General features: G+C 41.9%; 2 protein-coding genes across 4 annotated transcripts in view; both read right to left on the reverse strand.

The window, feature by feature from the left end:
- LOC121185626 (SREBF chaperone) overlaps nucleotides 1-12,758 on the reverse strand; it is a 30,546-nt gene extending 17,788 nt beyond the window's left edge. Inside the window, exons 1-6 of one of the 3 annotated variants that reach the window (XM_041043893.1) lie at nucleotides 12,337-12,758; nucleotides 6,812-7,012; nucleotides 3,581-3,701; nucleotides 2,975-3,132; nucleotides 2,111-2,331; nucleotides 555-660 (exon numbers count right to left, since the gene is read on the reverse strand). In XM_041043893.1, the coding sequence (XP_040899827.1) occupies nucleotides 555-660; nucleotides 2,111-2,331; nucleotides 2,975-3,132; nucleotides 3,581-3,701; nucleotides 6,812-6,933 (728 nt within the window). In that variant the 5' untranslated portion in view covers nucleotides 6,934-7,012; nucleotides 12,337-12,758. Of the gene's footprint in view, nucleotides 1-554; nucleotides 661-2,110; nucleotides 2,332-2,974; nucleotides 3,133-3,580; nucleotides 3,702-6,811; nucleotides 7,013-8,999; nucleotides 9,128-10,304; nucleotides 10,372-12,336 lie in introns of those variants that run through there. The other 2 variants (XM_041043892.1, XM_041043891.1) reach the window with 2 other exon arrangements.
- Nucleotides 12,759-13,110: 352 nt separating this feature from the next.
- On the reverse strand, nucleotides 13,111-15,713 carry elp6 (elongator acetyltransferase complex subunit 6). Its single transcript, XM_041044855.1, has 7 exons — nucleotides 15,460-15,713; nucleotides 15,213-15,291; nucleotides 15,038-15,108; nucleotides 14,420-14,544; nucleotides 14,047-14,254; nucleotides 13,616-13,777; nucleotides 13,111-13,523 (listed from the first exon to the last, which is right to left on the reverse strand). Exons 1-7 carry the CDS (start codon nucleotides 15,511-15,513, stop codon nucleotides 13,398-13,400), a joined length of 825 nt encoding a protein of 274 aa, XP_040900789.1. The 5' UTR covers nucleotides 15,514-15,713; the 3' UTR covers nucleotides 13,111-13,397.
- Nucleotides 15,714-24,444: the final 8,731 nt, after the last annotated feature.

A 24,444-nucleotide genomic window follows, 5' to 3' on the forward strand; every position in this document is an offset into this window, starting at 1 on the left:
GATCAGGATCATCAGCACTGCAAATGCAGCTCACTAACCGATGAACTGTATACAGCTACTGAAAGGATACTGTAGCATGATACTGATGATTACTAGTCTTTATCTCAGGTGAAATTTTGCTCAACTGGCAAAAGAAGAGAAGCTCAGACAAGCAACCCAGCACCTTAGTTAAATTTAACCTGAAGGCTCAAAGTCTAAAATGCAGCGTGAAGAGGCTAAAAAAAAGTTGTGCTTGTTAAACTAATGTCTCCAAATCTATGGGGTAATATGCTACACAAGTCACAGTAAGCATAATACACAGCCATAATGAATGCAGCGTGCAACTTCAAAGGAAAAGCAAACCAGTTAGGGATGTGTTAAGAAAATTGCATGATCCACCTTTCCTTCATGTGACACACAGCAACTCTGTGCTAAAATAAATAATACTTAAAAACAAAGACATTTGTCACAGCAGACTGCACTAAAACAGTGAAAGCTAATATTTTGTGCCACAGACAAAAAAATGTCTTTTATTTTATTTTTTTTATTTTTTATTTATTGCATATTTAACTCACCTTGCATCATAGCTGGACAACACTACAGTGATTGTGTATGTCACCACCCTCTTCCTGTTGTAATGACTGACCCCCGTGTACTTTCCAGGAACGCCAAACAGCAGGTCTGAAACACAAGCACACACACACACAAAATTAATAATTATCAGAAAACACACACACACACTGCAGCACATCAGTCCAAATAACATTTTTCTGTTGTTATATGGTCACCCATAATTCACCAGACAAATGATAGTAATGCTTTTACAGTGGTGACCATTGTTATTTTAGGGAACTTGAAAATGTGTGTGCTGATATCAGGTCGGGTTGCTGCTGTTGCCAGATTCTGATTTCAGGCCCCTAAAGATTTTGCCATAGTGAGGAGGAACATGCGTGAAAAAGAGAAATGATACCTCAGCAAAATGTTGAACTAATATCTGTGTATTTGTTCAAACTTACTCTCACAATACACTCAGTTTTATGTCTGCCCTTTTTAATCTTAATATAATTCATAGTGGGTGCCCTGTGGAGTCTGGGGCTCTCTGCCTTGCTGGGGCTGCTGGGGTGTACTGTGCAGCTTTCCCATGGCAGTGTGACTGGCCTCCCATCAACTCAATGTGAACAAGTATCAGTCTGACTGTATCTGGAAGCCAAGCTGTCCCTGACTGCAGCTCCAGAATAAGCTTCCCACCTCTAAATCACTTGAGCTGCATGGTGAGGCAGAACGCTGAGCTGGCTCTGGCCAGCCAGGGAACGGTGATTTGGTTCACTATGTCAGTGGGTAAAGTTTTAAGAGAATTCAATAAGTTCCCAAGGAATGAAACTGCTTGTTCTCTGTCAACATAAAAGCCTCTTAGTTTGTTGATACCACTAATCTCCCACCCACTACCTCCATACAATTACTCCTGTTGAATGATGGCTGACTCCTTCCAACAAGGCAGTCGAGTATAAAGGACTAAACTCCACTCCTTTTTTTTGCATCTGCATTTTAACCAACTGCACCAACCATTACTTTAATATAGACTCCATTATAATAAATGGAAATACATTAGATGAGGAGGCAACTATTTCTGAGACTAGCTGCCTCTACCAGAGGATAAAATGCCTATATTTCAGACGTGGTGGGTAATCTCATATCACGAGACAGGAATAAAGCTAAACAATGGAAAAAAAAAAACAATCTGACAACAACAAATGTTCTGTGTAATGGTAAAATCCACCAGTGTATGATGTTTACCAACACTAAGTCAAGAGTTCAAATGGGTTAATCATTTTTAGATAGACAAAGCATGATAAAGAGCATGTCATGGGTCAAGGCATGAAACACTGTACATAGGAGCACTGAAAGGTCACAAATACTCATGAACTTGGTCTTAAAACTTCATTTTCCCTCACAATGAAAAACACGAGTAGGGTTGAAGGAAGTGAAAGAAGAGTGGTTCAACCTCAACTTCACTCTTCTTGGTTTTAAGATTCAAATACGATACCTGAGTCGCACTTTCTCCCTTCGACTAAATATCACGCTTCATTTCGTCCATTAGCACATGTGCAGGCTGCGACCTGATCATCCCTACCTCGCAGTGTGGCCGAGGTGTGCAGGCCTTTGGGCTCATGTTTCTGGATGGTCTTGAGGAGGTCGGGGTCCGAGTCGAACAGCTCACGCTGGTTCTGCCAGTAGTTGCCGGGAGAAACAAGCAAGCAGCCGTGCTCTGGAAGCACCGACTGCATCCGCCGTAACCCTGGAAACAGGTCTGTCACCTGGAGACATAACGTCTCCAGACTGCGAACCCCGGAGCTGACAGAGGAGACAGAAGGAGAAGACAGAGGTGAGAAACAGATGGGAGGAGGTGAGAAGAAAAAGGAAGCAAAGACAAGCTGCTATAAACAAATCTCACAGATACCAAAAGGAGACAACATTAATCTATTAATTACCTATCAAATTTAATGCACAGTTTATTGATAATTAGACAAAGGAAGTACCAGGCCATTAATCTGGCTCTTGGGAAAAGGTTTTGGATTTGAACATCCTTCATTAGGATCAGCTGCTCTCTACAGCTTTCCAGTAAAACAACAATGTCCTACAAATCAGGACTCATATCAGTGCTTGGTACAGTACAGTAAAGATGTCAAACAGAGTAATGCAACACAGCACGTGCCTGACAAAGTCAGGGTTTACAACAGATCGATACTTGCTGGAATTCCAGTTTTTTTTCTCCATAACTCAACGTCATGGAGGTTTTTCCTTTTTTTTCACACACACCAAAGGCAAAACAGTTTTGGGCTCATGGCTTGACTTTGAATTTAAATATTTAAATACTGCTTACACATGAATAAATCAGTAATAATAGGATTTATTTAGGATTTTAATGCAGGGCTTGTAATGTTTTCTATCTGTGGTATTGCTATTTGTACTGAAGAGCTTAAGAGTGTGTCTTTACCTGTCAGAGTGGACGTGGTTGCGGATCTCCTCCAGCAAGCTAAAGACTCGGCCCAGTGGTGACCGAAACACGTCCACCGGTACGAGGCTGCTGTCCCACGGAGACACCGCTGCCTTCACCAACACCTGCTGGATGTAGGCAACCGGAGGACCCCGGTACTACAGCACACACACACACAACACACAAGCATGTAGATGTCACATTTAGATGCAGCATTAAATTGTTTTTGTGACCTGCCACTGTTTAATGACTCTATACCATAACTAAGACAGTGAAAGTTTTCTGTTTACCTGTTCACCTGCCTCAAAGGCAATAAATTAAAACTACTGCTGACAGGTAAATGAGCCATTCCTGTGTGTCTGCCTTTGGCTTTCATTCTTTATGAGCCTCCATCTTTGCAATGAGACTTGTGTGCATATGTCTCCATCTGAGAACCAGTTTTAGACTTTCAGAGTAAGAACAATTCTTCTTTAGAGACGTCAGCTTAGGGTTTAGATTCAGGTTTGAGATTAGAATTCATTTTAGGATTAGGATTCAAGGTTAAAGGATGAACAGAGTTTAAGGAATAAGGACAAAACTTATGGTTCATGCTCTCTGTTCTCCTACCCAGTCGGGCCGTTCTCCGAGGTCTCCCTGAGGCTCATGGGAAGGGACGCTGTAGTCTCGCACCCCCGTGGTGAACTCCACAGGACCCGTCCCAGGCAGGGGAAGCCTCAATAACGGATAGCTGGGAAAAGGGAGGAGGGGTTACAGTGTGAGAATTATTGAACCTGTCAAAGTGTGCTGATTCAGTCTGTCTGATACAGTCTGACAAGCAGCCAAAATATGAAAAGTATCATAATATGAAATACAGATAAAATCTTCTAAAGTCGTGAACAATAATCTAAACTATTCTACACAATTCAAATCACAGGTATTGCATATTTTCTGCTCCACTAATTCATTAAACAACAAATCAATTCATCACTATTAGACATTATTAATGACATCTAAACAAAGACAGAAGTGGAGAGTGAAAAAGAACAGACGGGTTGTTGATGTGCTCCTCTTAAACGTGAGTGTTTTAGCTTGAGGGGTTGTACCTTTGTGATGTGCGTGTGTGTGTTTTGACTATACAACATTTCCTAGAATCTGAAACCAGAGCCTCTGGCTTTTCTAGACAGATTCAGTGCTACCTGGAGAGGCCCCGCTCCCTCTTTCTCCTGGAAATGGGTGGGTCCTTCTGAAACAAGTTCGCTACTTGTTTCCCTACAAACTACTTACTTCCTCACCCTCTGAATGTTTGTGTTTGTGTGTATATGTGTGTGTAATGGTATCCAGTTCACTTTGTACCCAGAACTCCTCTGATGCGGAAAAGAGCATGTTTCTGGGTGCGTGTATGCTTTCTTTCTGCTTACTGATCATCCAGACCCACATCACAGGATTAACAGAAACACAGCTCACTCCAATCCTTCTAAAACTACAACCGTGGGAGAGTAAACTTCTGGTACTCAGGCTTACAGATCAGACTGCATGATGTCAGATCAGCCTTTACAGTAGGCGGTGGAGTCGGGACAGAGCACCTCAGGAAAACCCGTCCACAGGACTGTCTAATCTAGGACGAGTCAAAGCCAGAGCACAGTTCACTGACAGTTCACTGACTGAATTTAAGGCCGTGTTCAGACTGACGAGCCCTGTTTGACAAAAACCACAGCCTTTTCATTCATTTGAAAGGAGCCGAACCAGTGGTGAAACAGGGGTCACCAACACAGGGTCGTGGAACCATGCTCAACTGTTGCTGCAACTTAATATGACATCATCTGGCAAGGTTCTGTGTCGGCCAATCAAATACGCGCAGCACGTTCATGGTAGATTTCTTTGTAACGTCGATGCCGTGTTTCTACGGTTCACATCGTATTTGCCATAACCAAAGTACCGGTAGCTCAAATGACACGTGATCGTTTGCCAGGGCACTACCTGTTGAAAAGTGTTCCAAAGGTGGATCAAATCCTTGTTGTTGCAGGACTATTCCAGTATGTATCAGCTGCAGGCAAGTGCCTTAAAAATGGCTCCAAAACTGTGGAGCAGCTGATAAAGTATTTGCTGAGTAATTTGGTATTTGATCGATAGTATTATCAACCTCCACGCAGACAGTGAGTGGTCATTTTGTGCTCTTGTACAAATATTAATTATTTCCCTTTCAGACATTTGCTTGTCATTTGGATAGAAAACTCTCTTCCCCTCTGCTTTTTGTCCTCTCTCACCTCCCTCCCTCCCTCCCCCCCTCTCCCTGCCTCCCCCCACTCTCCAAGGTCACTGTACCTCCACAAAGGCCTCTTTTGTGTAGAGCCAGGCCCCCTCCTGACAGGCAGATGGAGGGACAGGCCTCCCATTCTCACAGGGCCATTTTCTCACAGCCCTCTGCTCTAGTCCTGCCTTAAACATCCCCGTCGTCAGGCGCTTTTCTTTTCACTTCGCCCCGGGTGGTGGTCAGCCGTCCATTTGTTCGGCACCCCTGCTGTAAGGTGCTGCAGGGATAGCACGCAGCAGGTGCATGTGTGTGTCTCAGATTGCTGAGATTGTTTTACATTGCCTTTACTTGTGAAGCCGGGCGAACTCTCTGACCTACGTTCACTCCTTTGGCCAGCGGTTTAGCAAGAGGAGATATGTGCGTGAGTGTTTGTGTCCTGGTGTCGGGGGGGGGGGGGTGTCAGTTATGTGTGTGCAGATGGCCAGTTCAAAACAGTTGAGTGTGTCTACACAACTTTTGAGGATGAAATACTGGCTGTTACACCGGTTTCAGAGAATTCTAATAGTTAGATTATACTACAAACAGAAAAGAAACCGGTTCGAACAACATATTTTTGAATCACATTGAAAGGAAAAAGTGTTCTTAGCAAACAGTGACACTTGAAGGCAGGGTGAAAAGCCGACCATCACAGAGAGGAGTGCATATTCTCAGACAGTCTCTCCTGGAGGACACTGACAGTGTTGCACTGTACACAGAAAAAGTGCAATAAATTGTTGTGTAACGAAAGGGGGGAGAAAAAAAAAGCTTGAGAGAAGTTCACACCCATCATACTTTCTCAGCTCTCCACGCAGGCAGAGAGGTCTCTGTGAGGTGGGTGTGAATGTCAGATTGTCAGGTTTGGACAGGTACAGAATTTTTCGGACATAGCTCCCTGTGATCCAATGTCAAAAAAGTGTGGAGGAAGAAGGTTTCTGACAAGCTGTTCTGATGGAGTATAATGGAGACCCAAAGACAGGCCAAAAAAAATGTGCACAACAATGTCCACAGAAACTCACATTACTCCTACACAATAATCCCCTGCTCTGCCACAGAGCCTTGTGCTAAGTATGTCAAACACTCCTTGATAATCCCCAGCAGAGCTACCTGCACTACTGCCATGTCGTGTTGATATCATCAGCTCCTCACTGATCAGAGACTCTGCCAGAAGTAGGGTATTTAGCTCTCTAATTGACATTGATTGCTTGGATCCTGAAGACACATTTTCAGTGAACTGTTCCTTTAAAAAGCTCAACAAACGAAGCTCTAAAAATGAAAACTGAGCTGAACCGGCATTTTTCCAACACAGTGTCAAATTTTAAAAGTTTCGCCAATCTGTACTGTCAGGCCCTTTTACTGTATCTGAAGGTATTATATTTTGACACGCCCCATAGATATGTTCTTTTTTTTCCATTTTTATGAAATACCTCCTGAAAATAAATTCATAGAGGTGTTATAGCATCACTACCTGTATTTCTACTGACGCTCCATATTTCTAGCAGTTTGTATCAACAGCACATACAACAACTTGCATTTAAACATTAACACAAAACCCCAGACAGAACACCTACCAGCAGGTGAGGATGCTGGCAGAGGTGAAGAGGATGATGGGTACTGGGTAGGAGGCGCACAGCAGCCCGTGGCGGTAGAAGGCCGCCGAGATCTTCTCTCTCAGCTGCTCGCGCAGCGTCATCTTGGTGGGCGGGGTCAACTCCCGGCCATTGGGAAGCACTGGGCGGCGGAGTACGTTGCGCCGCGGTGCATCCAGGGACCTGGAGGAGTAATTGAGGTTTCAATAGATCATTCTACCCAGCATCACATATAAGAGGGTATCAAGACAGTCGGCATGATTCTCAGTGTTTATACGAAACATCTTTGGGGTAAAATTTTATGCAGCCTTGAAAAAGTTATGTGATCTCTGAGTGTCGACTAGTTTTCTGCTGAGAGCCTGCTGAAAGCTGAGGGTTAATAAATACATAGGAAAACAAAACAGTAGCCTAGGAAATGGTTTTTATAAATATCATTTTGCATCTCCATGGACAAACAGGCACCACCACCCCACACACACAGAGGCTGGTTCTTATAGGGCTGCTCTGTCCTGAACACCTAATTGGTTACATACTCCACACATGCTGCTGACTACAGGCGCAGTGTGTTTTTCCTACAGACCAGCTCATACAGGGGTCACATGGCAGACAGCACTAAAACACCCAGCGCATTCATCGGCAGCGGAAAAGGTGTGGACAAATTCCCCTGTAGAAAACACGCAACTCCGGCTGAGCGACTACACTTAAGCAAACAGATGTACAAGTCTCCCTGATCAAACCTGGGTAAAAAAAAAAAAAAAAAACTGCCACCAGGTTCCCTGATAACAGCCTTTTGTTACAGGAGAGCGAGTAAATTCCATTCAGGTGGAAAACCACAGAGGGATAAGTTGGCCAAGGCGGAAGACAGTAGATTTTAACAGAGGTCCTTTAAGTATTTACTTGCAGTTGAAATGATTAGTTGATCCAAAGACTGATCCAAATTAATTTACAGCCATTTTAAAATTAATTTGTCATTTATTAGGGAAAAATGCTCACATTTGCTGGGCCTCACTTCTAAAACCCAAAGCTTTTTAATATCATTGCAAATTGATTATCTTAAGTTCTTTAAACTATTTTAAGATGTTGCTTTAATAGGAGTAATTTGAGTCTGAGTGTTTACACATCGAGGAACTCAGGAAGCCAAGTGCTTTCAGTACATTCTTTTTAAATGAGGAAGCCCTGAAACAATGCTGATCACATCTGACCTGTTTCCTCATTAGTGATGCTGAATAACGCCTGCAGCTGAAGATTTCATCACCAATCAATAAGTCAACGCTTCACCTGTTTGTTGTTGTTGTTGTTTTTGTTTTTACAGAGCCCAGGGTAACTTGTTCAAATTGCTGGTTTTATCTGACCTCCAATCTTAAACCTAAAAATATTCAGTATACTATCATTCATGACAAAGAAAAGCATCAAATATTCACATTTTATAAACTAAAATTAGCAAATATTTATAAGCTACTTGTTTGAAAAATGACTGGATGGTGATTATCAAAATAATTTACCATTCTTTTTTGTTGATCAAGTAGCTGATACACTAACTCATTATTGTATCTGTAATCAATATCATATTATAGAGAATATTTCCGTGGTTGTAATTATAAAATCATCAATTTGGACAACAAAATTTTATAAAATGATAACACATTATGTTCATAAGCCACTGAAAATCAAAGATTCAATATTATATTTTGATTTTTCAAAACTGGACACACCACTCTGACATGACTCAATTTCATTCAATTCAACACTGATTTAATGTCAACACAAGCCGAGGAAATGTGTGAACTCTTTGCCTTATGGGTGGTACAGCCCACTTCAAACAGAATCGCTCAGTCCATTTTCCATATCAGCCCAATCTCCTGTTGACTTCTCTGCTCAATCTCAGCCCTCCTCTCTCTGTTTACTCAGCAGACAGGTTCAATGCTGCCTATCCTGTTTGTAGTTACAATGTTTAACCGGCAGCACTGCCAAACTTACTGCAGCTGGACAGTATCTCATTCTGCTGATCCTTACCAACTCTCTCTTGCCTCAGGTTCTCACATGATGTCCATACGCAGCACCATATTATTTATTAACTATGCCAAAACACACAAAAAAAAACAGCTCTGTAACGTCGGCCATTACCAAACTGTATCCATCGTACAAGCCTCGCAAGGTTCTGAGACCATACCTGCTGATGGGGGACCAGGTTACCTCTCTGACTCGCGGCCGTTTATGTCCTGGCTTTTTTAGTTTAAGTGCTGCCTTGTGGTTAACATAGTGCTCCCTTCTTGATTCAGGCAAAGTGTGTGGCTGCTCGGCTCGCCCCCCCGGGAACAACGGAAACATTCCCTGGGAGGAATTCGCCTCAGGAGTCTCTTGATCTGCTGTTATAAATACACTATACAGTAAACACAGCAACGTCCCGGCAAGCTCGAACAATGGGTTCTGCAAAAATCAAAAGAGGGCTTTGAAGTAAAGCCTTTCTGCTCTCTGTTTCTGAAGGAAAGTCCAGTCTCAGCCAGGTTCTGGTCCCGCTCAGTGTTTCGCAATGGAAAACTTTCAATGGATTCCTCCATCTCTCAGCTGTCTGTCCAGTTCACTGCATGCTGTGGGGTTACGTGGGTGTAGCAGCAAGGCCTGATTTGGCAAAGGCTCAGCAGCATCTCCGTCAGTGAACTAATCTGGGATTTAGCCGATCGGAAACTCAACGAGCAGGGCTCAGGGCCTATGGCCACCCCCCACTGCTTGCCTCCTCCTCTGGTAACAGCCTTCAGGCGGTCTATCACGAATGTTGTAGCATGCCGAGACGTTCACATCTCAAAAGCATAACAAGATTGAGGGAGGCCTTAAAACCTTAAAAAAAAAAATTCACAACCAGGGCAGAAAATTGACAACAGCCACAGACTGAGTGCTGGTAAACTGTTGTCTCAGGCTGGTGAGTTTGTGTTCTCTTCAGCCACTTTGGCAGGTGCCCAGCGATTGTTTGGAAATCCTATTCTGTCTGGCCGGATGGTGTTTGTTGGCATATTCCAGCTACTATGGCTGAGGGATTAAAAATAACATTTCTGCTTCAACCCAACAAACCACAAATAAATCTTTATGACAAGAGAATGGAACATGTCTCAGTTCAAGAATGCGCTAGGCAACTAATAATCTAACAAAGAGCAGTCTATATGCCTCCAAGTGAGAAGCTAGCACACTTGCAAAACAAAAACACAGCTGCGTGACATGACACACACAGTGTTTCATATTCACATTCAAGTACAAATTCAGTTAGGGAAATCATTGTGAGTCTCTGCAGCTTAATTGGATGGTTTGCAGATTAAGGTAGATTTAAAAAGCCATATGCCAACATTACTGAGAGCCAAATGGTTCTCAGAGTTCACGGATGAACTGTATGTAAAGCTATTTCATAACGGAGACAGTACATTTACACTTACAAGACTCTAGACTGAAATGAGAGACTTGGCAAAGAGCAAAAATCCCAGCTTACCTCTTTTCAACACTTCCCAAAATGCCCAGCTTGAAGGCATCTCCAGGGTTTATAGATTCCAATGGCATAATAAGCAAGTTTCTGTATTATGCAATACATTTACATGCCCTATCTATAGCTATACATGAATTACTGCAAGACAATATACACAAACATTCGAGAGACTCTTTACGCTGCATCAGTTCTCCGTAACTTGACTGCATCAACATTCAGTGCCGTAGTTGCATAATGTGGAAGCATGCTCCTCTGATCAGTGAGGCCCATCAGCCCTGTTGTTAATGCAGAGACTAGCCCGATGTGGATGAGCAGATTGCTGCAACACAGCCTTTTACAACCAGAGCGGATGATAAAAGAGGGAAATGTCCTGTCAATCAGTAACCATACTGTAATAAGGAACGATGTGTAACAAGCAGCTCATTTCCGGCCAAGGATTTCCTTTCTCTAACGAATTCTTTAGAGAAAGTATAAGAAAATGAGCACATACAAAATATTGATTTTTTTTTCCTAATTTGATTTGATTATAATTGATTAGTTGCCATGCACATCATACGACCCTCTGTAAAAATTCAAAAGTCATATTTTTTAATAGCACATGTACTTGCCTTTACAATCTAGAGCACATTAAACTAGCCAAAATGGTGAAATAGTTATCACAAGACAGTAAACACATGCAGAGACAGTGGGGCTGATGCAACCCTGTGGCAACATCAACTGCCAAGAACAAGCTAGCACAGTGGCTCCAAAACAAGGGCCAAGGATGCCCAGGGGTCTTAAACAGGATCATCCGCACATAAATAATGTACATTTAACGTTATAAATAGGTGAGATTTTTGAAAAAACACCGTGCAGAATGAGCAATTTATCACAGGTTTACCCATCAGCAGAAATTAATTAACCGGCGGGTTAATGCAGCACCTCATCAAAAACAGTCCATTGCATTTGTCAACAGTTGTGTGGTTTAACAAGTAAAGGTGTAGAAACCACTGAGCTGGAAACTGACGCGCAGATCATCTCCCATTTCATTACATTTTCATGTTATTAAAATATCCGTAGATAATGCGCAAACAAGCTTTGCTGTTGCCCTGATTGGAGTTAATGTATTTTCATAACTAAATCCCTTTTGAGAAACCTGCTGTCAAATGTCAGCCTCTTGGCTAACGTCAATAAAAACAACCAGCTAACGTTAGCTTCATGTATCTTGCAGAATATCCCAAACCTTTAAGACACAACACTCAATACAAGTCGGAAGTAGGTAACTTGAGCCCAGGTTTGTCACTTCAGTCATCAAATTTATGAACGGCAGAACTTAACGCTACACGCACTAATTGCTGTATGCTAACATTACCCGAGTTCCCGAGTACTCGATGATCAGTACTCTATAACCAGAGCATTTTAACAAACTAAGACGCCAAATGTACGCAGTTATTTTACAGTTTTTAAGCTTACAACTAAACAACATGCAACACCCCTACAAGTGTAACGTTTTTCCAAATTGTTGCACCTTGTTACTACCGGCAAACAACTTGTGATAGCACAAACCTAAAGGCTAACACTGCTAGCACGTAGCAAGCTATCTCAACGCTAGCTACTCAACCAACACAGAGAACCCAGAAAATCAACCAGAAAATCGTATGGTAAACAAAAAAACATGGGCGTATGTGTTACGAGGAGCTTGCGTTACCAACACCTGATTAACATACCTGTCAAAGTGGAACTATGAGAATAGTTTGTAGCTAACGCTAATACCGCTGCCAAAATATGAACGCTAAAGTTAGCTTGCTTGGTACAGTGACGATGTTAAGTTATACAGTGAAGTCTGGGATGTTCGGGGCTCATATGTGTTTTGCATAAAACTTGTGTGAGTCAAGCAACTGCGACCTTGCCATAACAATGGCCACAACAACGCCTCTGTTGCTAACATTATGGGGTGTTTAAACAATCCAGCAGCACCCATGCTTTCCACCTCAACGAAGCTAACTTTCGCATCGCAGCTAATTCTAGCGGGTTGTAGCATAGCTGTTCGCACACTTGCCTGGGCAAACTTCAGAGATCCTCAAGTGTAGTTGTTGCTGAGGTCCTCCTGGGTAAACTGACAAGCAACTGCCGCGTTATTCCGTTTGTTTATGAAACAGGCTAAAAGCTACCTTGCATGCCTCGGACCTGACGCTGACACGCAGCAGCAGCAGCGTCTCAACTCTACTGGTTGTCAAACCCCACAGAGACCTCTCCACTTCGACCTCTCACCCTGCAGCGTGAAGAGCGGGGGCACAGCGCCCCCTAGCGTGGTCTGTTCACACCTGCTTATTCTTCCTCCTCATCTCCTTCTTTGTTTTTCCTTTTGCTTTCTTTCAGATTTTACGGCAGTTGCCTTCCCCGATGTTGCATTACTGCCACCCTCCGTTTTATTCCCCTTCAGTACCTATTCATTTTAAAGCCGACTTTCCTGCCCAGTCGTCCTTAAAACAGAATAACCACTTTCTCCATTGAATATTGTCTCCGCATTCTAATATACTTTTGACCTTGTCCTCCACAAGCCCTATTTTCCGCAATTCTTATTCTTAAAGTTTGTATTATGTATTGTTCTTAAGTCATCGTGTTCACAAGTCAGTCTGACAACATAATGTCCTGCATACACAAACCATGATGGTAGGACGTAATGATGTAAACGTCTATATTCAGAGTTGCTGTCACCATACAAAAACTGATTCACCCAGGCGACTGAATATACACAGTAGAATGAGTCTGTAATCTCTGGGCTAGCCTGATGTTTGTTTTCACTTCTTTTATTTGAACAGCTGAAAAAAAAAAAACATCCGAGAAGTGGGCAGCAATTCAGAGGTCTGGAACCCTGCAATCAGCTGGCACGATCACTGTGTCCATCCTCCAGACAGTCTGGTGTCCAGACTGGGTCACTGACACTAGAAACCAGCCAAATGTGAAGCTTGGCTATGGCTGGTAAATTTGTCTTATTCCCCAACCACTCCAGCAGCTAACCAACCAACATTTGTGTTGTCTGGCTGTATCAAAACATAACAGCCAGTTGTCACATGTTAAAGAGACAAAAAAAAAGTATGAGGACATTGAAAGTTACAACTATAGAACAGCAGTGGATGTCCCTCGAGCAAAGAAGGAAGCTCCTTTATCATGGAGCTTGTACTGAAAGAGTTTCTTCTGTGCGTTCTGCCCATCACCTTGTCTCCTCCTCCAACACACCTCCACCTGAAAACAAAGGAATATTTAATACATGATAAAAATGAATTATTTCACACTTCTCAAATTTGAACATTTGCTGGTTTTCACAGTACACACACCTGCCCGTGTATGTCCCTACAGTAGCCAGTTGGGAGACCCTGTACATGCAGAGTGAGGCTACACTGGTGGCTCAGGCCCTTCAGCACCTGCTCTGAGCCGCCATCATCTCCGTCATCCTCCTCTTCTTCCTCATCACAGCGTACCAGCATCACCATATTTCCCTGCAGTCACAGTAAAGACACAGTGAAAAGGGACAGAAATTTTAAGTGAGTCGTTCACCGTTAATTTGATCCTAACCATCTCCTTAGGGATCATACTGCAAGTCAATGCCCAGCAGTAAATATTTCTTGAACTCGAAGCGCTTTTGTCCCTGGCTGTTAGCAATCTAAAGGGTTTCAAGAGACTAAACCATTACCAGTTGAGATGCAGCGTTAATTTTGCACAGGTCAAAGATTTTTATGCAATCATGGTTCGACATTTGGAATCAAACCTGTAGCTGGGAGCAGACTGTGGCTCGGCAGTAGTGGCTGAAGTCCAACACGGCTCCAGCGCTCACCCCCAGACTCAGCAGAACGCTGAGATCATCCACCAGCAACACCGGGGGACCCCACGCCTCTGCCCCTTCCTCCTCACCACCAGAACTTCTAACAGTTGACTGGACAAACTCGTACAAACACCGAAGGCCGACTGTAGGATCTCTGAAGATGGAGACATAAGGGAGATGGAGATAATGAGACACAGGTAACAAGGTCTCAGACTGGTTAAAAAAGTGTAATACTGCAATATAGTGATAACAAACTAATAAAGACAAAAAAAAGTTATGTCATGTAGAAAAAAAGTGATTTTTAAAAATTGTATTGTACCTGAGGAAGTCCATGGCTTGACTTCCTGTTCCAGCTTCTTGAGGAATCAAAACAGACAATGACTCCTTCAGTCCCTCAAGAAATATCAGCTGACCTTTCTCCTTCGCTTGCGTTAGACTTACACCCTGAGAACACACAATACACAGAGAATTTTAAAATTATACATTTCCCGCCACAATTCACTGCAAGTAAAGCCAAAAGGTATCACTAAATTAGGCACTTTGTATTTGACTGAATGCAATATAAATTGTTGCAGAGATTCAAATCAATTGTTTTCCATGTTGTATGTTCTCCAGCTGACACATGTCCACTGTCTGAGGCAGACTGTCAAAATCAAATAAAGGCCTGTAAAAATATATTTTAACCTGGTGCTGATGGAACTTGCATGAATTTCTGAGTAACCAACATTAGAAGCAAGAAAACAATAATGAAAAACCCTGGTAATATATTTGTAACAAAAAAATTACCTAGCAATACAAAAGCTACTGGAAAAATAAGAACTAAGGACGGAAGTAGAGAGGATTTGATTTGTTACATCATTTTTTCTTTCCTGTATACATCCTTGTGTATACAGATAAAAAATGCATGATGACAACTCTGGTGACAGCAGAGACTCACCAGTTTCTGACTGACTGCACTGTAGTGACTGAAGGACTGCGCCAGGCCAAGGAAACACACTCTGCAGCGCGCTGAAACAGAAAAACACAGACACCAGCTGCTGATTAATTCAGACCTGAATGAAATGAAACGTCTCCTCTGTCCTGACGACTCACTGACAGGTGTTACAACTCACCTCGTAGGTAGAAAGAGAGGAAGTGGTGAATGAGAAAAGAGGCATCACTCTGTCGGTCTGACACAAGGATAAACTCTCCCTGTAGGTTCAGACAACGTTATAAACACGATTAGAAAACTAAGGATGTTCTCATGTTTCATTTTCAGGCTAAATACATCAGGATCTCACACATATTGAAATTAGCTCACAGGGCCGTGAACGTGTAATGTTACAGTGCATATCTGAATTACAAATATCACATTATTACCTGTGTGAAGCTGTCGGGAGTGGTGCTCAGGATGCTGTTGAGCTCTGTATACATGACTAACCTAACTGGGAATAGCACAAGCTGAACGGTTTATAAGTGAGCTGATATAACGTTGCACAGTAGCAGTTGTTGGAAGGAGTCACTCTAAAAGTTAGAAAATTCATGGGTATGGCTGTACCCTAAAGATTTTCTAGTTTAATCAACAGTCTTGACAGCTTATTTTATCTGCTAGCTGTTGTGCTAACGCCAGGTAGCATGCTACAAACGGATAGTGAAAATCAAACAGGAGGTCTCACTCTGAACCTAATTTCGGGTAACGTTTACAGGCAAGCCGTTTGCAACGCATTCATGCTACATTTAATCTTGCGCCCCAGACGTATTTTAACCCGATTATATTTACTCTCATCATATTTACTCAAGTCTCAGGACAAAGTTATAGGTTTTTTTCACTTTTTTGTTTTTGGAAAACCAATCAACTTAGGTCTATGGCAAAATGGTATCCATGGTGACAGCTAAAAGCCTCTAAATAGACGAACTTTGCTAGCACATGGCGACTTCTTCGTTGTGTTTCAATCGTGGTTGAGTTTCAGACAGTGCCTCCTGCTGGTGGTACTGTGTTAATGCGTAGCAGTAGTAATTGAGTGCAGCAGCGGTTCTGGAGTAGGAATTTCAGCGGTAGTAGTGGAAATAGAAGCAGTATTTTTAGGTTTAGTAGAACCAGTACAAGTAACAGTTACATTCAGGACAGTTATATGAACAGTAAACATGGTTTTTATTACTATAGAGTCAAATTATACCTTAGAGATGCCAAATCAAATCTACACTTTGTTCCTAGATTATTAGTATTTTTTAAAAAGCATCTACATTATTAGACAGCTTGCTAGTAGTCTGTTACCATTCTGTGCAAGAGTCATCTCTTTTCCTGAAGCTGAAAACTCTGAGGCAACGCTCCTAATGATGTGAAACTCATTCACAGTCACAGTCTTTTGAGTTTCAGGGATATCAATTAATTGTCAAGCTTTTTGAGGTAACTGAGCAGCAAATCTCATCTTATTTCAATTAACACGTTTTATTTTTTTTTTAAAAAAAAGGCTTTAGTCCGTCTTTTTTGGCTCAGCATTCTCCATCTGCACCAAACTGCCTCCTGCTCAACGTGTGATCCATATACATTTTGAGAAACCAGCCCTAACAAAACATTAATAATCATACTTAAATTAAAAATTTGATATCTATGTCTTTTTAGCACATGAGAATCTGCAGAATATAGGTTCTTATTCTTCGCCAGTGGAATATGTATCAAGTCATAATTTAGCAGCATCTTTCCTGACACCTTCATGTGGAATTTCTGATTTCTGTTCCAAAGAGACAGAATATTTTAATCCAGCTCTCTCGCTCGTTATTTCAAAGGGGAAGCGGTGACATTAAACAAATTATCTGCAGAGTTCACCATCTCAAATGTGGCCATATAGACACCTGATGTCATAAAAATATTTTATCACATATACCTGAAGATGAACAAAATGCGTTTGTCTCCACTTTAAACAGAGACGTACAAACCCTGCACACAAATTATCACTATTTCTAAAGTGTGATCAAATTCAGTCTGCTTCATGAAAGTCATCCATCTTACACTCATGGTTCTCGCAGAAACAGCTGACTTAAACACAAGTAAAATGGGAGATAGAAAATTAACATCTGATCATTGTTTGAATCAGCAGATGGCAGTGTGTAGCTCTCACACTTCTCAGTATCAAAGACATCAAGACTGTGAATGCAATGAATCTGCATTTTGGTCTTTAAGCATGTTTCATATTATATTACTAATACTGCAGTTTCTCCTTGAGGTCTAAGACAAAGGATCAGGTTCAGTGCAGTTCAGGTCCCATGTTGGAACAGTTACATCTAACTTGGGACCAGCAGAGCAAGCTGTATATTAACATATTATCACCATATAAAGTTACTATGGCAGATGTGTCAGCAAAGAGTTACTCATCCAGCAGACATGGAGCAACATCAGCATTCACAACTGCCTGCTGCTGTGAGTCTGAACCAAAACAGTGAGGTTCTCTGTGGGTTTGTCATTACAAGCTGCACCTTCTACATTGTACATATTCATTTGATCCATTGTTTATGTGAAAATATTGATCAGTTCAGTTTTAAAAATAAACAAATAAATTAAAAAAAAAAGCCACATTCAAAACAGGGTCATGCTGAAAAGACGTCTGAGACAATTAGAATTCAGAAAGTCGAGAAATGAGTCGCCAGCATCGAACCACAGCCCTGAAACTTTGTCTCTGCGGAAAAAAGAGCAGACTCTTCCACATGTATACGCACATCAACGTTACTTCACACTGCTGACTCAGGCATGAGCGAGGTGCGTGTACCAGGATCCGAGTACAAACACTGTGTCATGTGAGATGAGTAATACAGAACAATCCAGTGAGCTCTCATTGACTTGTTGTTTGGCAAACTGCCTGCTTCCTCTGGTATAATTGTCGGCACAGATAAACAAAGAGCACAGAAATAAACACCCGTGTTCCTGCAGCCATTATGGTCAGAGTCCCTGCTGCAACCAGAATATCTGATCCCTGCTGAAGTTTTCCTGAGCAGGAGCTTCACAACTGTCAAAACACAGTATGGTGTAATAATGCTGCAAACAAGTGAAAAGGGGATTTTATTCTCTTGCCATACACACACATATTTTTAAAATTTCAGATAAACTTCTGTTGCTTTTTGATGAATTATTAAGTTAGCATTAATAATACTAACTATTATTGTCATTATTAGATAGTATTCCAACTCAGTCAATACTCAATGCATTAAAAAAATGATTGAATATTGCCATAAAACCGGCAACATAACAACTATTGGGTATTTATTTTCAAAAACTCTTTTTATTTTCCTGAACAGGACACCATACAAGCAACGTTGTACAGGACCCCAGCTGGGTCCTGTACAACAAAATGCAAGCTAGCACCCACTTCATCGAGCCACTTTCCATGTTTGTCCCAAAGACTATATTGTCCTGGTCCAAGACAGACACTTTGAATATCTCCATGTTATGCTCCAGCTTCTTGTTTCAACCTGAGATACATATGTTGAACTATGGAAGCAAAACCCCATAGAATTTTTTTGTGAATTTAAAGTTCCCTGAATAAGAGCTTCTGCTAAACACCAACTAAATGCAACATATACATTCACAGAACCGTTTTCAAGATGACATCCAGGACAGCGAGATATAAGGGGAGCAGTCCATCAGGGGGTATAGGGGTCCAGAGTCCACGGTTTGGACCCCTGAAGCTCATTGATCATGGATGCAGGCAGTGAGCGAGTACTGATGGGGCTGCAGATAGAGCAAGGGGGGGAAGGAGGGTACATGTCGTCCTCCCACCGTAGGACTCGGCCCTTGGCTCTGCTGGGGCCATTAACAGTCTTAGCACGGGGCCCATTGGGAATTCGGGGTTTGGTTTTGGGGACCCTGTAGAGATAGACATCATAGTGGGCAAGAGGACTTCTGGAAGACATCTTAGTCCTCTTGGCGAGGTGGAGCTCCAAGTCAATGGTCACCTAACAATGCAGGAACAGACTGGTTACTGACAGAGACACACAGAAACACACAGAAAAAGAGGTACACACATCAATACCCATTGTGCATCCGATTGAAAAACACATGCTGGAGCTACAAAAAGTACTTGTTCTTGTTGTTTTGTGTCAAAACTACTGTTGTACCCAATTACTGACCTGCTCTGTAGATCGTGTTTTTGCCCTGTTCAGCAGACTGCACACATTCACTTCATTATATTTTGCGTTGATACACAGGGTATACAACACAAGCTATGTGTCATCAGTTTCTGTAATTTAATTAAACACAAATTTATTTAAGAACATTATTGAGCTTTAAAAAATAAATTTCTGTAACTGTAGTTTAGTTTAGGGAGGGCACCTCAACAAGACAGTGCCTCAAGGTTAGATCATACAAGACCAAACATCTGGAAAACAAACTGCTGTCAGAGCTTTCAGGGACCAGGCCCAAAGTTTACAAAGTCACGAGGATACATCCTCTGAGGACCATGAAGTCTGTACTTGTTGAGATATTTCAGTCTGGACCCGTGGCTGTTAGCAAGTGCCAACAACAGAAACAGAAAATCAACCTTTTTTGAATGACAGGTGATTGTTTCCACGACGACTGGTGAAGTAGTATCACCCACCCACAAATGGAGCCCAGACAAAGAAAACACTACATCACTGACAACAACAACAACAAAAAAGCAACATGCCAAGACTTAATTTTGTCTCGGGGCCTCATCATCGGATGAAGGTCCCCGCTGACGTGTCAGCAGTTGGGTCACATCAATCTCAGCCCTCCGAAGCCACTGCCATCACACTGCCATGCCGCTGCCAAATCAATCACTCATTCACCAGACATGGGGTGATGGTGATGGTGGTTTGATTGGTAATGTATCTCTAGATTTCCATCAGAAAAGAAGCCAAAGGGTCCTGTTCTGATCAGCAACATTCCTAAGAGCCTCATTAGTAAACTAGACGGTGCCAGAACGATTCATTTAGACCTCAACTCCCCCCCCTTCTCTTCTCTTTCCTTTTGGTTTCAATCCCTTCTTTTCAGGCAGCTTTGTAAGGCACACTGTGTGCTTGTGTGCGTGCATGCATGTAAATCTAAATTAAGTGTACTTGCGCAGTTTTCTTCGTGTGCATACATTTGTGTCACTATGCCTTCAGTTTTTTTTTTTGTTTGTGTGTGTATTTTTGTGCATGCTTGTAAATCCATATGTGTGTATTTTGTGTTCATCCAAGCATTTTCATGTGTGTGTTTTTGCATGCATAAATGCACGACTCTGTGTGTGCGCCTGCATCAACCAATCACGACAGCTCCTTCAGGATCCTAACACCATCATTCCACCACATCGTCAGCCAATCACAGGCCGCAGATGAATCCCAAGTCCCAGCAGGTTTGACTTGGAACAGCAGAGAGAGAAAAAAGATAGAGGAAACCTTGACTCGCCTTCACATGTTCTCTGTTTTCTAAGATTTTTTTCTTGCACCCCCTCCTCAGTACCCTTCACAAACATGTTATGCCCCAGAGAGCACTTTTTCTCCTTAATCTAGCTGCAAAGAGAGCAGGGCTGCACAGTTTTAGATAAAATGAAAATGAAAGTAAGTCAGTGCATTTGCTCAAGTACTGTGTAGAATAATTCCTAACATATTTTATGCCACTTCCTACGTCTAATACACTTCATTTCTGTCTGACGTTTACCTTTCACAGTAGCAGGTGATTCGTCCAATATTATTTTACACACAAAACATAATCAGCTAAATTATGATGTTAATGGTGTTACATATTAAACAAGTGGATCAACACTACAAGCAATAACTTTCACTTACACATACATGTGATCACTTAATGATTATAGTAAAATTATGGGGTCCTGACTGTGAAAAATCTGAGTGAAGTCATGGTGAGAACAGTGCTGTGTGTTTGTGTGTATTTGTTTGTGTGCATGTGCTATGACACAACTGTAAGTGACAGCTGGACTGATGTATGGAAGAGGATTAGAGTTGTCTGATGAGATCACAGGGCGTGACGATGAACCTAAAGTGGAGTCGAGAGCGGCTTTAATGCGCTGATATTCTACAGTTTATTTCCAACAGTGGTGCTTGAAAACTTGTGAAAACCTTGAACATTTTCTCTGTTTCTGCATAAATGTGACCGAAAACATCATCAGCTTTTCACACAAGTCCTAAAAGTAGATGAGGATAACCCTATTAAACAAATGAGACAAAAAAAATTATACATTGCCATTTATTTATTGAGGAAAATGATCTTAATATTACACACAGTATCTACCAGTGGCAAAAGTATGTGAATCTTTGCCTTCAGTATGTGGTGTGATGCCCTTGTGGAACAATAACTGCAACTAAACATTCCCAGAATCATTTTTCTCAGTAAATAAATGACCAAGTATGGGATCTTTGTCTCATTTGTTTAGTTCTGCTGATCTAGTTTCAGGACTTTTCAGGACTCAGCACCACAGTAAATGACAGTAAAGCTGCATAAGAGTCACTTAATCTGCCTTGTCCATCCACCCTTCTGTGTGTCTGTGTGTGTGTGTTTGTGTGGATGCAGATGAACCCGGAGGTCACTGAGTTTGGATCTCCGTTGCATCAGAGCGGTTTGGGTTTCCATGGAAACGGCACTCTCACTGTCTGAAGACTCGTGAAATCGCAGCCAACAGCAGATAAGTGAAAAAGAGACAGAGAGGGAAGCAGGGATGTGGTGCAAATGTTCAAAAGGTCAGCGGCCATGGAAAACGCACTCCCACAGACACACACACACTCCCACACATTCACAGACGGTCAGTTTGTCTCTCACTGCTGTGACGAGTACGGATCAACTACTTACTCAGACTAAGATTCAATTTCCATATTACACAATTTTACAGTGAAAAAAAAATTGACAATAGATACTCTACCGAAGTTCTGCTTTCTAATCTTCAGGACATGGAAATGTACCAGCAACATCTATTAGTGTCAGCGGCGATTAGCACCATGACTACACTTTTCTCTCATGTTGCATGGATGGACCATATACCAAAGCTAGCCCAGAACTGAGAATATAAATCTGTCCATTTTCATTTGACTCAAAATAAGTCTGAACATCAAATAAAATAGACAATGCCGACAATGCAACGAGTGCTTAGCACCAAAGATGAAGACAAAATATAGCAATAATACATAAAAATGACGACAATATTGTGGCTTTCCATTTTGGAGCTGCACTTTCAGATCGATTGCTGAGTATTTTTAAGAATTTATTATAGTTTTAAACTGATTTTTTATTGACCATGAACTGAGGAAACTTGCTTTACTCTTACAAACAACCACATAAAGGTTCGGTCTGTCACAGCGTTTCTCTCAGAGGGATGACGGCACCTCCCCCACCCTGCTTCGCCTCTCTCTGTTGGTAATGTAATGCCCACTTGTTGCCATGGCGTCCGCTGGTACTTCTGGCTTCACTCATTTCAGTTCGGAGGACCGTCCTTTGGTGTGTGTGTGTGTGTGTTTGAGTGTGTGCAGTCATGTGCTACTGCATGTGCCAACCTCCACAAGTGTGTGTGTATATGTGTGTGTGACAAACTGACAAGAATAAAAGAGGGCGGTAATCGCTGCTGCTGCTGTGTTAATATCTTGCCAAGTGCTGTTTCCTATTCTGGATTTTGAAAAAAAGTCTTTTCTTCTACCTTCTGGGGGTGAAATGCTCCCTTTCCCCCCCCCCTCGCTTTATTTATTTGAAAAAAGAGAAGGGCACCCAGACCTTCCCCCACCTACCAGCACCCCTCCACCCTGGGAAGGATCCCCCACAATACCGCTGTTTAACCCATTGCCTTCTCAGAATCCAATGGGGAAACCCAACAAAGGCCCGGCGGTGGTGCGGCCTCATCTGAGACCCATTCAGGGCTATTTATCATGTGGGTGAAAGTGTGTGTGTGTGTGTTGTTGTATTTCCATCCTTGTGGGAACCAGGTTGAGGTTTATAAGAGAAAACATTTTGTCCAACCCACCGTTACACAAAAGGGTTAAGACTGGACTGATGGGTTGGGGTTGGAATTGGAGCTGAAGACTTGAGACTTGGACCTGACTTAATCCTGACTGTGTCACAAACACTGGGAATTAGGACTTGGCACAGACTTGACTGCTTTAAGGATTGACCGATTTGAGACCTGATTCCCTAAAGACTTAGCTTTTTAAGTTCTGAGACGGTAAAATCCTAGAACAATAAAAGATAAATAAGACAGCGACGGGTAGGTTAATTATTTGTTGTTGGGCTTTAAAAAGGACACTGAATTTACCATTTTACTAGTCAGCCTTCAAAGACCTGGCAGACTTGGATCTTGAATTGAAATTTGCTTATGAAGACTTGTGACTGGACTTGGACATGAACTTTACTCTGCGAGATTTGACTTGAACTCATCTCAAAAGTTTCAACAGGTAAATTTGTCTTTAAGGTCTCGACTCTCAGTCTCAAATGACTTTCACTAAATGTCTTGAAAGACAAGTCTTGAGACTTGTCTTATCTTAAATCACCTAAAACCTGACTTAAACATGCATCAGATTACTTGAGACCAGAGACTTGAACTTCAAATGACGTCCGATCTGACTCGGACTCATATGAACTGACTTGAGATTAAACTTAATTAAATTTAATTTGCTCTGACAGACTTGAAACCTGACCTGGTCCAGTTTAGGTTCAGGTAAGGGACCCGTAAATACATTATGCTGTTATGTTAGTTAGGGGCCTCACAATTATGGCAGTAAAAATGTGTATATGTGTGTGTAAGAGAGTGGGAGTGATCATGAGAAGCTGACAGCTGCTTTGTGTATGTATGAATGTAAGTGTGTATATACGTGTGTGTGTGTGTGTGTTCTATTGTGCCAGTTCAGCAGCCTGAATGGAACAAAAAGTTCTATAGAGCAGAGCTGAAACATGTGTGGGAGGTGTGTGTGGCTGTGTAGACACACAAAGGGTGACAATGAGGAGTTAATTTCTATATGCCCGTGTGAAACATGGCATCAAAATTGTCCATCCAGCATCTGTGAAACTTAACAAAATAAAAACCATATTACATAAAAGAAAAACAAGTAATGACATGATGAATACATAAAACGTTAAAGTTCTATATTATACAATGATATTGTGATAAAAGTGTTGCTCTTACACTGTGCAATCTTGATTTTCTGCTGTAAAACAGTTTAAAAGCAGCACTTTTTTTCACACCATGAAGATTTTTGCAACCAAACTGTGTGTTTGTGGTTCTGTGTCCATGTATGCACGTGTTCGTATGTGTTTTTGTCGACAGCAGTTGTGTTTTTCATCACTCAGTTCATTTAGTGTATGTGCCTCCGTAAGTGTTTATTTATTTGCATTCGTGAGCATATCTGTGTGTGTGTGTGTGTCCAGCTGGAAACAGG

Source organism: Toxotes jaculatrix, chromosome 8 (assembly GCF_017976425.1).
Source record: "Toxotes jaculatrix isolate fToxJac2 chromosome 8, fToxJac2.pri, whole genome shotgun sequence".
NCBI classification, from domain to species: Eukaryota; Metazoa; Chordata; class Actinopteri; family Toxotidae; genus Toxotes; species Toxotes jaculatrix.

What these genes read in the sequence shown, in the direction of transcription:
- elp6 (XM_041044855.1), bottom strand. Translation starts at nt 15,513, where the DNA reads ATGTATACAGAGCTCAACAGCATCCTGAGCACCACTCCCGACAGCTTC. An exon ending in CTCCCGACAGCTTCACACAG is followed by an intron (nt 15,292 to 15,459) that starts GTAATAATGTGA and finishes CTGAACCTACAG; the next exon opens with GGAGAGTTTATCCTTGTGTC. An exon ending in GTAGGGACATACACGGGCAG is followed by an intron (nt 13,524 to 13,615) that starts GTGTGTGTACTG and finishes CTTTGTTTTCAG; the next exon opens with GTGGAGGTGTGTTGGAGGAG.